The 12,268-nt window shown below is 30.0% G+C and overlaps 1 protein-coding gene across 6 annotated transcripts in view; it reads right to left on the reverse strand.

The window, feature by feature from the left end:
• The window catches only part of LOC143233526 (cholinephosphotransferase 1-like), a 61,211-nt gene that overhangs the window by 11,739 nt on the left and 37,204 nt on the right, over positions 1-12,268 (reverse strand). For 3 of the 6 annotated variants that reach the window (XM_076469833.1, XM_076469832.1, XM_076469831.1), the window contains exon 7: positions 10,668-10,709. The exons of the other annotated variants lie outside the window; for them this stretch is intronic. In XM_076469833.1, the coding sequence (XP_076325948.1) occupies positions 10,668-10,709 (42 nt within the window). The remainder of the gene's footprint in view (positions 1-10,667; positions 10,710-12,268) is intronic. 6 annotated transcript variants of the gene reach the window in all.

Consider the following 12,268-nt stretch of genomic DNA (forward strand, 5'->3'; position numbering starts at 1 on the left):
CTATATATATATATATACACACACGACCTTAAAGGTTGTCCTCACATACCTATCCTTATTTAACAATTTAAGCCCATCATTACATAAAGTTTCTGATTTCTCTTTTAAAACTTGTAAAGTGCTGGAATTCCAGCACTGTCAATGACAACTCATTCCCACAATTCATACAAACCATCTTTTATCAAATTAATACCCAGGATAATATTCTAGCTTTCAACAAGATCTTTACACTTAATTAAGACCCCCTTAACCCACAAGATAACATCCTTGGAATAATCCCATTCTCCTCTAAACCTTTACAAGTAAGTCAGTACCATTTCTTAGGTAAAGATATCAAAATCATAAACAGCATTTCAAATTAGGCCTAGCTAGGAATTTATATAATGTATATAATTACTTGTAATAAAATTATTTTTATTAGTAGCAACAGAACACTGTTTCAGCTGCTGGAGTGACTCATCCACACACTACACCAAGATCTTCTTTCTTTGGACAAGCTACTAAGTTGATTTCTATGTATATTAAAGGTATGACCCAAATCATGATCTAAAATGCATCACCTAGCACTTACTATAAATAAAGACCATTTCTCAAATATCAGTCCAGCTTGATCAAAAGCATTCTGTTATTGCTCAATTACAGTTAAATATTTGAATAAAGCATATTTATGCTAATATATTAATGACTAAGCAAACAATGACTTATAAGGAAGAATTTTATTGATACTGGAAAATACTAGATGGTTCAACAGAACATTGGTCTGTCTTCTCCAAGTACAATACACATTAAGCATTACTAGGTTTATATATTGTACAAAGACAAAACAATTAAATGTAATGGAAATGGTGTCAGCAGGTGACAAGATATTGGTAAAGTTTGGTCAGTAAATAAACCTTGCCAAATATGGTTAATGTTACCAAAGCCATTATTATGGTTTAGTGATAAATTGTTTGCTTTAATGATTCTTATATTTTCTAAATACACTTTCTTTAGCATTGGTTTGGTGTAAGAGAAATAGTTCATCACACAGTATTTTATGACCTGTTTCATAATGATAATGTGTAAAGGTGGAAATCAGAAACTCACATGTGTGCATGAACAACCTTAACTGTTTTTCACTCCTTATTTCTAAGAAACATTACATTTTCCCTATACATTTCTTTTCAAATTAACATGGTATACTATGTATATATACCTTGCCTTTGTTCTTTTAGTAGGGATTCTTTCAGGTTAGGTTAGTAAGATGTTAATTTTAAGTGTGGATTTGAAAACAATTTTTACATCAATGCTCAAATTATTAAAAGTTCAGTAATTTCTGGCACAAAATGGAATAAACAAATTTGTCATGTTTATAAGTGAAAGGTTGGAGTTAAAATGGTGTTATTCATGGTTTTCAATTCTGATACAAAAACATTAAAACATTTTTAAAGACAAAAAGAAAAACAAAATATCGAATAAAGTATTTTTACTAAACCTTTGTCTATAACTAAAAGGAGTCAAAATGTTGACTGCTCTGAATGCAAGGTGATTTTCATATTAAGATTAAAAATCTGAAAATTTTCATATTTCATTTGCATAGTCCCTAAAACCTCCTAAATACATGAAACTTTTTTTTTCAGAAACACTTTATATTTTAACTAACTTTCTACAACTCTATATGCAGTCAATCAATTTAATCAACCTCATAACCACCATAAAAATTAGCAAATTATTTTTTCTTCTTTCTGGAATGACTGCAACAGGGTATCATAAATGTTTATCCTAAATAGCTCAGTCTCTAAACAGTATATATTTTTATATTTAATTTTATTATTTTATTGCCTTTTGAACTGCATCTAACAAAAGTTGTAAATCACTCAGCAAAAATGCAGCTCAAGTGCTATATATTACATAATGCATGAGCTTCTTGCACACATACCTTTTAAAAATCTTTTTTCTTTATCTTACCTAATTTATCTAACGCAATACATTTCTAATTTTTACACTTAAGTTACATTTATAATAACTAATAACAAATAAAGAATGCACTAGAAAAACAAGAAATGTAGTACATAACTATGTTTTCTTATTTGTTGACTTCAAGTGTAAAAAGAAACTTAAGCCTACTTTTTCATTCTAATCATACTACTACAATAAATAATTTGTTATTTAATTAAATAATGCACCTAAAAACACAACAATAACAAGCAAAAAACAAACAATATCCTATAACTATAATAATTTTTCTGGCTTTCTAACCATTCAATGAGAGCCTTTATAAATTCAGGTAAGCTTGTGGATTTCATTCCCATGAGAAAGAAATTTAGAACTGGAGCAGACAGTTGTCTGTCTAAAAAACAATGTAATATAATTCCATTTGAAAGATTAAAACTTTGGCTTTCTATTGATTATAAATAACATAGTATCAGAGAGAATCAGTGGTAATTCATAAGAGAGAGGATATAACAAGGGGGGGGTCTGATTTTCTAGTTTATGGTTCCATAAAAAAAAATAAAATTGAAGGATATAAAAGCTTTACTTTGCCTACATACTACATATATTATGGTGAATAATTTTCATTAAATTCTGTACTTCTCAGAGAGATGGTGGTAAATAAATTAGAGAGAAAGGAAGACCTAGAAAGCAAATGTTGCAACTCTCATATGAAGAAAGGTTGGGGATTTTTAAAATATTTCTTCATAAAATTGAAAACTTAAAGTTCATATAATGCTAAAGCTTATTTTATTGGCTATGTGTGGATGCCAATTTTATTCATATAGATTCATGATAAAGTAGTTTAAATATTTGACAAACATCAGTGAAAGGCAAAGATGTGGGCTTTGACCTGCTAATGCTAAAGGGTTAAAACTATTACTGCTCATCTTTCTTTTATCTTTTGCTTGGTCTCTTTCTTTAATTCAGTCAGAGGTAAAATAAGTCACATTTATTTCTGCATATCACTTCCTAAGACTTGTAGTTATTGCAGTTAGCATTCTCAGATGAACAGGAAGGTAGTATACAGTGAAACCTTGTTACAACTATGGACATATGAGGGGCAAAATGAATATATCACAATATTTTTGCAAATATACATTCAAAATTGAATAAAACTACTTTATTGTGAATGTATGTTAATATCCACAAAAGTGGTTTAGCTGTTAAAGCTGATAATTCACAGGAAAAGCTTAGTGACTAAATTTAGACTTTGATCTGAGCAGAAATGGAATTGTTTTAACATATTTTTGGTTATTTAAAAAGCCAGGTAAATTCTACTCCAGTGTCCGATATATATTTGATATTTAAAAGTGCATATTTGAAAGCTATATGAACGGTTTTTAGACAACAAACATAGTAAGAAAGAAAAAAACAAGCTCGATAAACCATTCACCTAAGTCCAAAAGACCTCCAGGTTAAAGCGTTAAATTTCTTACTTTTATTAAAAATGTACATAAACACTAACTAAAATGGTAAAAATAAGAAACTGATTTATTGCTTTGCTATAAAATTTAGACAGGATTGAAAGAGAAATAAAACTAAATGAAAACAAATTTTTAGGAGCCTAATACTACTTAAGATAAATAATTCTAATTGTCTGTCATGTTCTCCATTGATGTCGATTAGAAAACGAGACAACAACAAAAAACTGATGTTTGATTTATTCCATATTTTTTTCCCCCATTTTGCTGCAGTTAGTGTTAGAGAAATAAAACAACAGATGAAAAATATAGGTTTACAATAAAAATAGAAAAATACTGATATTATTTTAGAAGATTTTAGAGATTATATAAACAAATTATGAAACTTTCAGATGAAAAGAAGTATTTATTCTTAATATGAATATCACCTTTCATTCTGTCCAACTCATTATAGCTTCATAAATTCTTGTAAAAATCTTTGGCAGAAATACATTGTGAAAAAAAAAAAAAAAAGGAAAAAGGTTTTTCCTTGATGAATATTGTAATGTTTACTAAGAAATGTAAAATTTTGTGAATATACATTTAGCACACTCAGTATGTTTAGTCTCATGGTTACACTGTTGTTAAAAATATCAGTCAATTGGCCAAGCCATTTGCCCACAGGGCTAATTCAAAGCACTTGTAATGAAACAATTTTTCCAGATTATCAAGATATCCAGGTAGTCAAAGCAGTTACTTCTAATCAAATAAAAAATATTAATAGTGTGTGTTGTTGATCTATAAATTTAAGGGTGGGGATGGAACTGGTGAACAAAAAAAAAGACAACTGTGTGTATAACAAACTTTCCAGTTTATTATTTTGTACTTTATCAATAATTACACAAATTTTATTTAAGATCCCATCACTTTCATAATTTTGTTTAAATCAATAACTAAGTACCAAATGCACTGTACAATATTGGCTTATTATATAAACAAATATCACATTTTAATGATGCTGACATTTTACAAGCCTTCATTCTGGAACATTATGATAGATGAAGCAGAAATCACTCTGATAACATATTTTAAATCTTATATGTACATTTTTACTATGAAGATCATTCTCACAAAATGTCACACATTGTTCCCACTGTGACTGCAGTTTTGTTGTCAGTAATTATCAGGAATCCCCCAGTGCCATGGTAGTGTATTTGTGGAGTTATAACACTAAGATATGGGTTTTGATATTCGTGGCAGGCAAAGCACAGATTGCCCATTGAGTAGCTTTGGGCTTAATTATAAATAAACAAACAAATTATCAGTATAGTTGGGGCTATTAGTCAAGTTTGATAACTGATGATTCATTAATTGATAATTCTCACATAAGACTTGGAAAGTTGGAATAAATCCAAAATAGTTGTAATAAAAAATGTGAGATAGTAAATTATTTTATTTTATGATTTTGTTTACCATTCATTTAGTTCAAATAAAATTTTTTACTTATATTAAAGTGCTAACTCCTCTTGTACTAAGAGCATACTGATTTTGAACATATGTGTATTATGAAAATAACATAAGCCTACCCTAGTGATGACAAACAGTGATCTGTTGTGAAAGATTATGTAGAATTTTTGGTAATAGCTTGTCACATGAAATGTAACCTTATGATTTAACCACTAAATAAATGCCTTTCTCGATCTTCAAAGTGAGTTAGTTCACAAGATATAATTAGAAATAATTATTGCTTGATATCATTCTTCATATAAAAAAGTGTTTTAATATTGGAACATTGTGTTATTCATTGGTGAATTAGGTTCTTTTATTCTTTTGGTTTTTCCTAATTTCCTTGATGTTTGCTGAAATTAATAACATTAAGATTTATGTTTGTATTGCTTAATAAATTTTGTACCTAGTCCTGACCAGGTCCAAGATTAGTCACTGTTTTTGTTGTAAGTGATAAAAACTGTACTGTAGCTGTTTAAAAGTTTTATTTTAAATTTCCATTAAAATATTTTAATAAAGTGTTTATGTGTGACCATGGATGTAGAGACATTTTGTTTTTAAAACTGTTACAGAAACACTCATTTTGCTTAATTGGTTATTTTTGAGAGTTTTAACACCAACCAATTGTACTGAAAAATCTTAAATTAATCAAAAATCATGATAGCAGTATGTTCTACTACTTGAGAGGTAGAATATCCTTAAGCAGTAATAATCAGAAACACTAATTCTGATTATTTGATATGACACTAATCAATACATTTGATGCTCTAAGTTAATTGAATGTATACTGAGTTAATCAACCAACTCTAGTTGTCACCTTAATCTCTGTACTAAATGACCCTAACCTGATTCTTGTTGGCCTGTGTATGAATTATTGAATCATTTGTAGATAGAAAATGGATGTGTGCGATAAGAAATAGCTATTAAATTCAAATTAAAAGCACAGATATAGAGATTACTTTTTAAAATTTCCACTGTAAAGATTTGTCTATACGTAGAGCATATTAAATTTTTTATGTCCAATTTAAGAGTTCTCTGTATTTATCTGGAAGAGCTACACAATTAACACATTTATGCAGTTTCCAAACATATTACTTCTAGTGCTATTAGTGATATATTTAAACAACAAATATAAACAGTCACAGAAATACAGATATATCCACTATCAACCCATAACAACAAATTCTAAAAAACACTAAGATTAAAAATAAGTAACAAATACTGCAACTTGTACTATCTTATACAAATATCAGCAAACTTGTAAGTTACAAAATCTAAATTTTAGTGAGGAAAGTACTGAGACATTCTTTAAAAATACTAACCTTTCTTAGGTAAAGTGCAACTGATGTTAAGTAAGTTACCTAAATGTAATGATTTTCTATGGCTGATTAAAAGTGCACTACTTATTGAAACTTCAAGATGTTTGTTTCAATTTTTTACATTAACTAAGGTATCTCAGCAAGTAATTACTTACAATTTATATTTACATTGCTTGTACTCTTAAAACATGAGAAATAATAGCATTTACAAAATTTTGTTTATGCAAATCAATGAATAAAATAATTACATCTGATGCTTATTTAAATTATTTCCTAAAATAATACTTACCCAATGCATAATGATATATGATTGAAAATAACAAAACAAAAGGTATCATTAAGGAATTACCTTATCAGTATCATAAATAAACACACAAGATCTTCACGTACAGAAAGTAGTTCCTAAAATTTTTGTGTTCCAAAATGTAACTTATCTAACTTAAGATTCTCAACCTGTAAATATGTGAAACAATATAGTTCTACAAATGTTCTGTCATCACTTACATGGTAGCTTTGACCAGCAATTGTTAACATGTTATTAAAAATGAAGATTACAAAATGGGAAACTTAAAAATTTAATACACAGGTATTCCATATATATAGTCATTTCTGAATTGTTTTATATCCTAATGTTATTGTTTGTGATATGCAAACACACTAACAATATGTTAATGACATTATTCACCTGTTCCTTAAAAACAACTGTGCATGTCATTCTCAAGTTAACAATCAGATGTTGTACAACCTTTGTTGTAACAAACTCAGGATATCTTGGAAACACTGAAATGGCAAGAGTTATAATTAATAGTGCATTTATTCTTTAAAGAAATATAATCTATATTTAATACAAGTGGACAAATAGTTTCATAATGTACCACATTTCAAACACTACTACTAAATGGATAAATGGTACACATCACTAAAAAACAGAATTGAGGTAATACACTAACAGCCACCAAAAAACAGCTGATTTCTAACAATAATTGTTCTTATCAAGTAGGAACAAATTCAGAGGTTACCAATAAAATTTTTATAAAGATTCAAACTGAACAATAAGTAAAGCAAATGAACAGATGGTTAGACAGTTAAAAAATAAAATAAAGTAACAAAATAAAATCTGCCCTACTAACAGAAAGAACTACTTGCCATTTCCCAGTCAATGTGTAAGCATTTTGTACATCCTGGGTTTTTGGAAATATTATCTAATGTTTCTAGAAATGTTTCTTTTTTTAATTTTCTCCTACAAAATTACTCAATATCAAATACAATATGAATTTATTTGTTGCATTAAGTTCCCTTCTCCAGTGCTATGAGGAAACAAGAGATTTCCAAAAGTAGGCATTTCTTCACGAGTAGAATGGAAATCAAGGAGAAATGAAAAAGTTTGTCAAGTTATCTTTAATGATTTAATAAATATTCAGTGATGAACAGGTTTATTTAATAGCTTATCCTGACTTTGGAATTATGGGTACATTGAAAATGAAGAAAAATGAAAAAGTTAATTAACAAATCCTTACTGATGAATGGTTTAGAGTAGTTTACTCTTACTTCATCAAATAATGAGTATGTTGAAAACGAAAGTGACAAGTTAATTACAACTTTCCAATATTTAATTAGATAATTAGGTATTAACAAAACACTGAAGTTTATTAAAGAATGTTTCTACTGAGTTGGATGCTGAAAAAGTGTAGATTGGTGTAAGTCATGTAAACCTTGCATGAATGGAAAGGTTCACAAAGGAAACAACTTTGACAATTATAGTGTGGTGCACCACTTCCATGAGTTGCTTTCAAATGTTCTTGGTTTTTTACTACTGAGCAATATTAATAATCATCATTGAGGTAACAAACTATTTAACAAAATGGTCACAGCTATATGTTTTTTCTTAATAGGAAACAGAAATTCCAGCAAGCAAGCTGGTCAGTGAATTCATTACAAGATTTGAATACTTGAGGTTTATTCAGAGTTTTATTCCTGATCTGAGTGAAAATCCTCAACTTCTCTGAAACCAGAAGGGTTATGTTGTGTCACTTGCTTTATTTTTTTTTCCTTACAATTGACGTGATTAACCTAACAATATGAAATTTGTTACACTTATATATAATATCTTATTTGTACTTAGTTTCATATTTGAATTACACTTGCAACAAGATGAGCAGACAATGGGATAGAGGAATAGAAGTGAAGGGTCATACCCTCTGAAAGAACCTGTAGGATCAATGCATTCATTGTAAATGATGTTCAAATATGGCAAAATAGAAAAGCCTGGTCCCAATTCACTGATACTATAATCATTTGAAATGCCTTTGACTAAGAACTCAACTGTGAATAGATGACAAATGAGAAGCCAAGATCAACAAAGGGTTAGACATGAATGGGGGAAGGGACTAGATACTGAAACAGTAGGAGGAGATTGAAATAAACAGAAAGTTAATGAGCAGACTCAACTCAGGTCACCAATATGTTGGGAAAACCTCAAAACACCTCTTCATTTAAAAAAAAGGTGTCATGCACAAGTTGTGCTTGGAAGTAAGTAGCAGGTAAATGTACTCAAGAAACAAGGGCATCCAAACCCATAAGGTCCCAACAGCATATCAGCCATGTTTAAAGATCCAGGGTCAAAAATGAAAGGTGTGCCATTGTAATAAGTACAAGACCATGAATATCATCTTAAAAAAACTTTCAGGAGACAAATGAATTACCTATGCCAGCAAGTGCATAGTTGACAATGCACACAGAATTATAAAAATGAGTGACACAAAAAATTGAGGTTGTGAAAAATTCCTGAAGATTTGAACCCAACAATGCAATGAGATATTCCAAATGTTGTGAATCAAAATTAGAGAAGGAAAATCTATGAAATGGATAAGCATGATCTTCAGATTACAAGGCAGATGAATATGTTAACACCTGACTAAAGTTGATCCCTAAAATGCTGGGTATGAACCCCAATACTAGGTGAGTGAAGAAACACTAAGTGTTGGCTCATATATTCTTCACTAAGGACAGGTTGAAAATCATAGGAGACATGAAATAAGGATAAGATAGCACATTTAAAGCAATAAACTCAAACATTCAATTGATTCTTAGGTAAAAACATGTCTGAACAAAGTAAGTGTGAAGAAAATGAATAAACCTTTACTGGAATGCTAGTGCTCACAGGGTTACTGCACATGAAGAATGTGCCAAATTATTGCTACAGATGGTAGGATGGCAATAATGTGTGTAGAGCTAAGTTTTATTCAAGGCTCACAGCACACACAAAATTTTTCTTAAAATATATGCAAGTGGACCAGGCTTTGTTTTGTTATTGTTTTTCATGAATCATTATAAAAGTACTAGAAAAATTGTTTACAATGAAAAATGTGAGAGAGAATATAATATCATACTATAATGAAACTCACTTATATGCATGATATTGGAATAACTTTTTTATTATGCAATGTGTAACCTTCAACTTCCCAAAATTTTTATCCTGCATGCATATATATTTGCAATGGGTGTCACAATTTTTCACCTTTTGCCTCTGTCTCCCATCACAGAGAACTTTTTCTCTATTCAAATATTACTGTTTCAATTTAAATGGTTGCTAGATAAAAGTGTAGATTATAAAGATAAGCCTCACAAAACAAAGTTCTAAGAATGTAATGTAATTATATAAATATAATACTACTGATTATTGTATAACCATGTAACTACTTCACAGTGTTTAGATGGATCTTATCCCAAACTGGTAAGGAGATTTATTAGGTCCATGTGAGGATACATACAACTTTTCAGTTTAGCATTTTATTTTCTTACCACTACCCCCTTGTTAATGGATTTTCACAAAATTTGGTATGGATGTTCAATGGGTCCAAGGGAAGAGACAAACAAATCATATATTTTGTGTGTTTTGCTGTTTTATGTGTGATTTTTCATTTTTTTTACAACTGCACGTAATGGAGCAACTTTATACCCTAGAATAACCTTTCAATAATCATGAATTTACACAGCTTCTGCCCAAGGAACAGTGTACTCCAGCTAGTGCTACTTAATACAAGTGTTCTCAATATTTTATTTCAATTGAAGAAAGTGAACTATAATATTAATAATTCACTATTTGCAGCAACCTTCACTTTTGGATTATGACTGCAAGACCTGTGGTCATCTCTTGATACCAGCATATCATTCCCACATGCAGAAAATAAATGAAGCAAGTCTACCATTATCCTTTTTGATTAATGTTAAGATAAATCTACAATATACTTAATTTTTAATTAAGCCCTGGTTAATTAAAAGTATCTTTTACAAATAATTACTTTGTGCCATAAGTTTTAGTCACAGGCTACATATATTTTATCATTTAAGTTTTAATGAGTTTCTAACTGCTAAACATACTCTATGTTCAGAAAAAGGCAATGATAAATTTATTTACTTATGATTATTTATAATTTATGCTTTTTCTATTATCTGCATTGAAACTTACCCCTTTTGAGAGCGAGGTATCAGGCTTAAAAGTTCTAAGTCTCTGTAATTGAAGGCAGTTAGCATACAAATTGATCAATTGCTTATACCTAGATCTAAAGCAATTTCAATAAAATGTAGCTATGATTATGCAGACCTAAAACCAACTAAATATTTTAAACATAGAAAGCTAAATTTTATACTTGTTTTTCTAATTTAAGAATTACATTGTTTTCAATTTTGTTTTATTATCAATTCTATGTTTCAGCTTTACTTCACGCAAGTAAATAATAAAGTTGAAAATTTTGATAAAGCTTTTTTTATTGCCAAACAAATAATTATAAGTTATCAAAACACACACACTAGTATAAACTTCACCAACTTTTGACTAAGAAGAACTAACAGTATGCACTGTATTGATATCTGTTGTCTGTAAAATATCATGCACAAATTAAAACATTTATATTTCTGGTATATCATTGAAGAAGATTGAAAATGTTCATTAACATACTTTCCAACATTTCCATTCCACAATTGGTTTTAAATTCACAGAAAGTTAACATTCTCCTTACCTGAAAATGTATTTCTGACAGATACCTCCCTGTACATTATAGCTTTTCCTCATTCATCTACTTTTGAAATTTTGCACACCACTATTCTTGAGTTATCTCCCCCTTAGGGCAAGTGTTTTAATTTGAATTGTATTTAGTAATGATGTAATCAAGATGAAACAACAGTCTTCTACCAATATGAGCATATCTTACATGCTCAGTACATTACAATAAGCACTTGCTCTCAAAATTAACTTCATTCCTAAACAAGGCCAAAATAATGCACAATAGTTGTGGAAAGAAACAGTAGGAAAGTGTGCAGGGAGGTAATTATCTTTTGGAAATAAACTTTCAAATAAGGAAACTGTTAACTTCTGAAATGATAGTCTTACATCTCTTCACACAATAGCTAGAATCTCACACCAATGTCATGGAGTTAAAATTCAAAGAAGGCAACAAAGAGAAAACCCATCTCACACCCTATAGTGGGGGGAATTGCTAGAGCAACATAACTCAGAGGAGACTGTATCCATCTCATGAAAGTTATACTTTTCACTTGGATAGAAATGTGAAAGGATGAAGGTAAAACTAACGTGTTACAGAGATGGGCAGAAAAGTGCATGACCAACTGAGAATTTGCAGATAATGAACTGATCGGTTGCTTATTATATTAAATTATTTACTCACAGCATAATACACAAAAGGGGAGAATGGTCCCTTTACATCATAGGAGGAAAACACTTTGCCCAATTTGACTGGCCAAGCCACTGGCAAATTGGCATATCATATGGGTTGACCAGTATGAAAATGAAATGGACACCTCTGCCTTACTTTCAACTGCATTTTGCTTATAACCCAGACTCTCACAAGAATGATTGTACAAGAGGGCTCTCCAAGTTGACCACCCCAGCAGTTAGGAAATGGTAAAGGTCTTCTGTGCTCCATTCAATGACCAAAATGTGAAGAATTTGTGTTGGGAAGACAGTAGAGAGGTGCCCAGACCTGACTGGACCTAATGCTGCCACAAAGATCATTGACTACAGAATACAACTGGTTACTGTGAAACCAAATT

This window comes from Tachypleus tridentatus, chromosome 12, assembly GCF_004210375.1.
Source record: "Tachypleus tridentatus isolate NWPU-2018 chromosome 12, ASM421037v1, whole genome shotgun sequence".
NCBI lineage: Eukaryota > Metazoa > Arthropoda > Merostomata > Xiphosura > Limulidae > Tachypleus > Tachypleus tridentatus.